This window comes from Cephus cinctus, unplaced genomic scaffold (genome assembly GCF_000341935.2).
Source record: "Cephus cinctus unplaced genomic scaffold, Ccin1 Ccin1_scaffold2661, whole genome shotgun sequence".
Taxonomy (NCBI): Eukaryota; Metazoa; Arthropoda; class Insecta; order Hymenoptera; family Cephidae; genus Cephus; species Cephus cinctus.
Genome location: NW_014334331.1, coordinates 5644 through 7946, shown reverse-complemented (window position 1 = coordinate 7946; position 2303 = coordinate 5644). Strand labels below are relative to the sequence as shown.

At 44.0% G+C, this 2303-nt stretch overlaps 1 protein-coding gene across 1 annotated transcript; it reads right to left on the bottom strand.

The window, feature by feature from the left end:
* Nucleotides 1-503: 503 nt before the first annotated feature.
* Nucleotides 504-1423, bottom strand: LOC107274320 (the record flags this gene model as incomplete). Its single annotated transcript, XM_015753342.2, is given in 1 exon segment — nucleotides 504-1423. A coding segment is annotated over 1 exon segment (468 nt), but the record flags the coding sequence as incomplete, so codon positions are not given.
* Between the last annotated feature and the right edge of the window lie 880 nt (nucleotides 1424-2303).

The window sequence follows — 2303 nt, the reverse complement described above, 5'->3', positions numbered from 1 at the left end:
CACAGACCTCTTAATAAAAAATTGTACAACTGATCTTTTCTTAAAATATACGACATATATTTGAAAATACCTATTTTTCCTTTTTTTTGTTTCCTTCACCTCCATCTCCCCATATCTTGTCAATAATGGTAACGGGCGGTAGGAAATAAAACATTAAGCGTATTCCTCTATACAGGGCTCAGGCTAATCATCGGAAATGTATCACACTAGACAGCTTTATAATATATACAGCGTTTCTTACAAAAACACCGTGTTCTACTTCACCATGGGACACTTACCTCCTTAGAGTAATTAAAAATTACCGACCGGCGGTCACTGCATAATTACCGACCGTGATACGGCCCCTGGGGGAGATGCAACGCTGCTGCTGGGGGTTTTAGGTCTTAGGACCAGGGCTACGTGGTGGGGGATCCACCACAGTGTCGCAGAGGGAGGGGAGAGCTGGTCGCATAGACGAGGGAGTGGCGCCATAGTGCAGTGCGGGGGACCGGAGCACGGTGCACGGTAGCAACGTCAAACATGGCTTTTGTGTAGATCAATAGGCGGGTGAGAAGTACCGCAGCGCATAATTCCAACCGAGGTATTGATGACGCTTTTAGAGGAGCTATTTTTGATTTTGCGATTATTAGTGTGGTTCGCCCATCATCATACAAGTGTCCTTGACGCACATAAACCACAGCTCCGTAAGCGTCTTGTGACGCGCTACAGAATCCCACCAAAGTAATTTCTTCGCTAGACAGCGTCTCGAACCATCGCGGTATACGAATGGTTTCTAATTTCCTGAGTCCCTCACGGAACCTCGACCAACGTAAAACGATGTCGTCAAGAAGTGGTGTATCCCATCCGACGTTGCGCAGCCACAATTCTTGTAATAGAATCTTTCCAATTGTGACAATGGGCGCGATCCATCCTAAGGGGTCATAAATCTGAAACACTTCAGATAAAATGCTGCGTTTCGTGATACAATCCATTTCTGTGTCGGAAATTGAAGAACGATAAAAGAAGTGATCTGAGACTACATCCCATCTCAATCCCAATGTTTTAGTAATGGTACATGTACCAATACTATGTGCTGGTACTGATTCTTTGTTTGCACTATCTATTGTTTCAAGAACAGTTGGCTCATGCGTTGCCCATTTGTGAAGTGTGAATTTACCGCTTTCTAGTAATTAGTTCAACTCATTAACGCGAAGCTTTGCACCATCAATATCATCAGCTCCAGACATTATGTCATCTACATACGTATCTTTTTGTAGTGTGGACGATGCTAACGGAAACTCATGTCCTGCATCTTTGACTAATTGCTGTAAAGTTCTCAAAGCCAAGTAAGGCGCCGCGGACACTCCAAATGTTACACGAGTAAGTCTCCAATCCTGGACTTCCGATGCTTCCTTATGCTTCCAGATAATTCCCTGATACTCTCGATCAGGTTTAGCGAGGCTAATTTGTCTATACTGTGACGTGAAGAATTTTTGATAATCCACGCCACAAACGACCCGCAAGAGTAGGAATTTAGGAATTAACTGTTTAACGCTCCAAACGTCAGTCCTAGGTTACGGCACACAGATTCCTTAGTATTAAGTAACCCGCCTATCGTCCGCTTTAATGTTTCTTTGCTTTGTTTTATTTGCATACTGCTTGCTTTCTTTTCTTTTCTTTCTTTGGTGTACTGTATAACGCTTTGGTGCAACCGATTGGTGAGAGCTGGTGGAACAACGTCGAACATCGAGGGAAGTGAGGAAAGAGGCGCTGATTTTTGGTGACCCTTGGAGACCAATGTTACACGAGTAAGTCTCCAATCCTGGACTTCCGATGCTTCCTTATGCTTCCAGATAATTCTCTGATACTCTCGACCAAGTTTAGCGAGGCTAATTTGTCTATACATATTTATGTCCGTCGTGAATACTATCTTAGGAACTGTCCACCGAGTAATGTCGTAATGAGTAATCCGTCTTATGTCGTTCTGCAATGCGGGTCCAGTGTATAACACATCGTTCAAGGATAATCCACTTTCTGTCCGTTGAGACGCGTCAAAAACTACTCGAACGCGACCATTTGGATCGTCCCGTTTCGTTATTCCATGATGAGGTAAGTATGAGGCGTCATTTGCGTAGACCTCCTGCAAATCCACCTTTTCTAGATGATCCTGTTGCAAATAATCTTCTAAGCAGTCCTGATACTTAAGCCTCAGAATGGGCTCTTTGGCCAAACGTCTCGCCAACTGTAAGTATCTGTAGATCGCCATGGATCTTCCAAGGCCCAATTCCGCTTTGTCAGACTTCCAGGGTAGTGAAACTTCATAA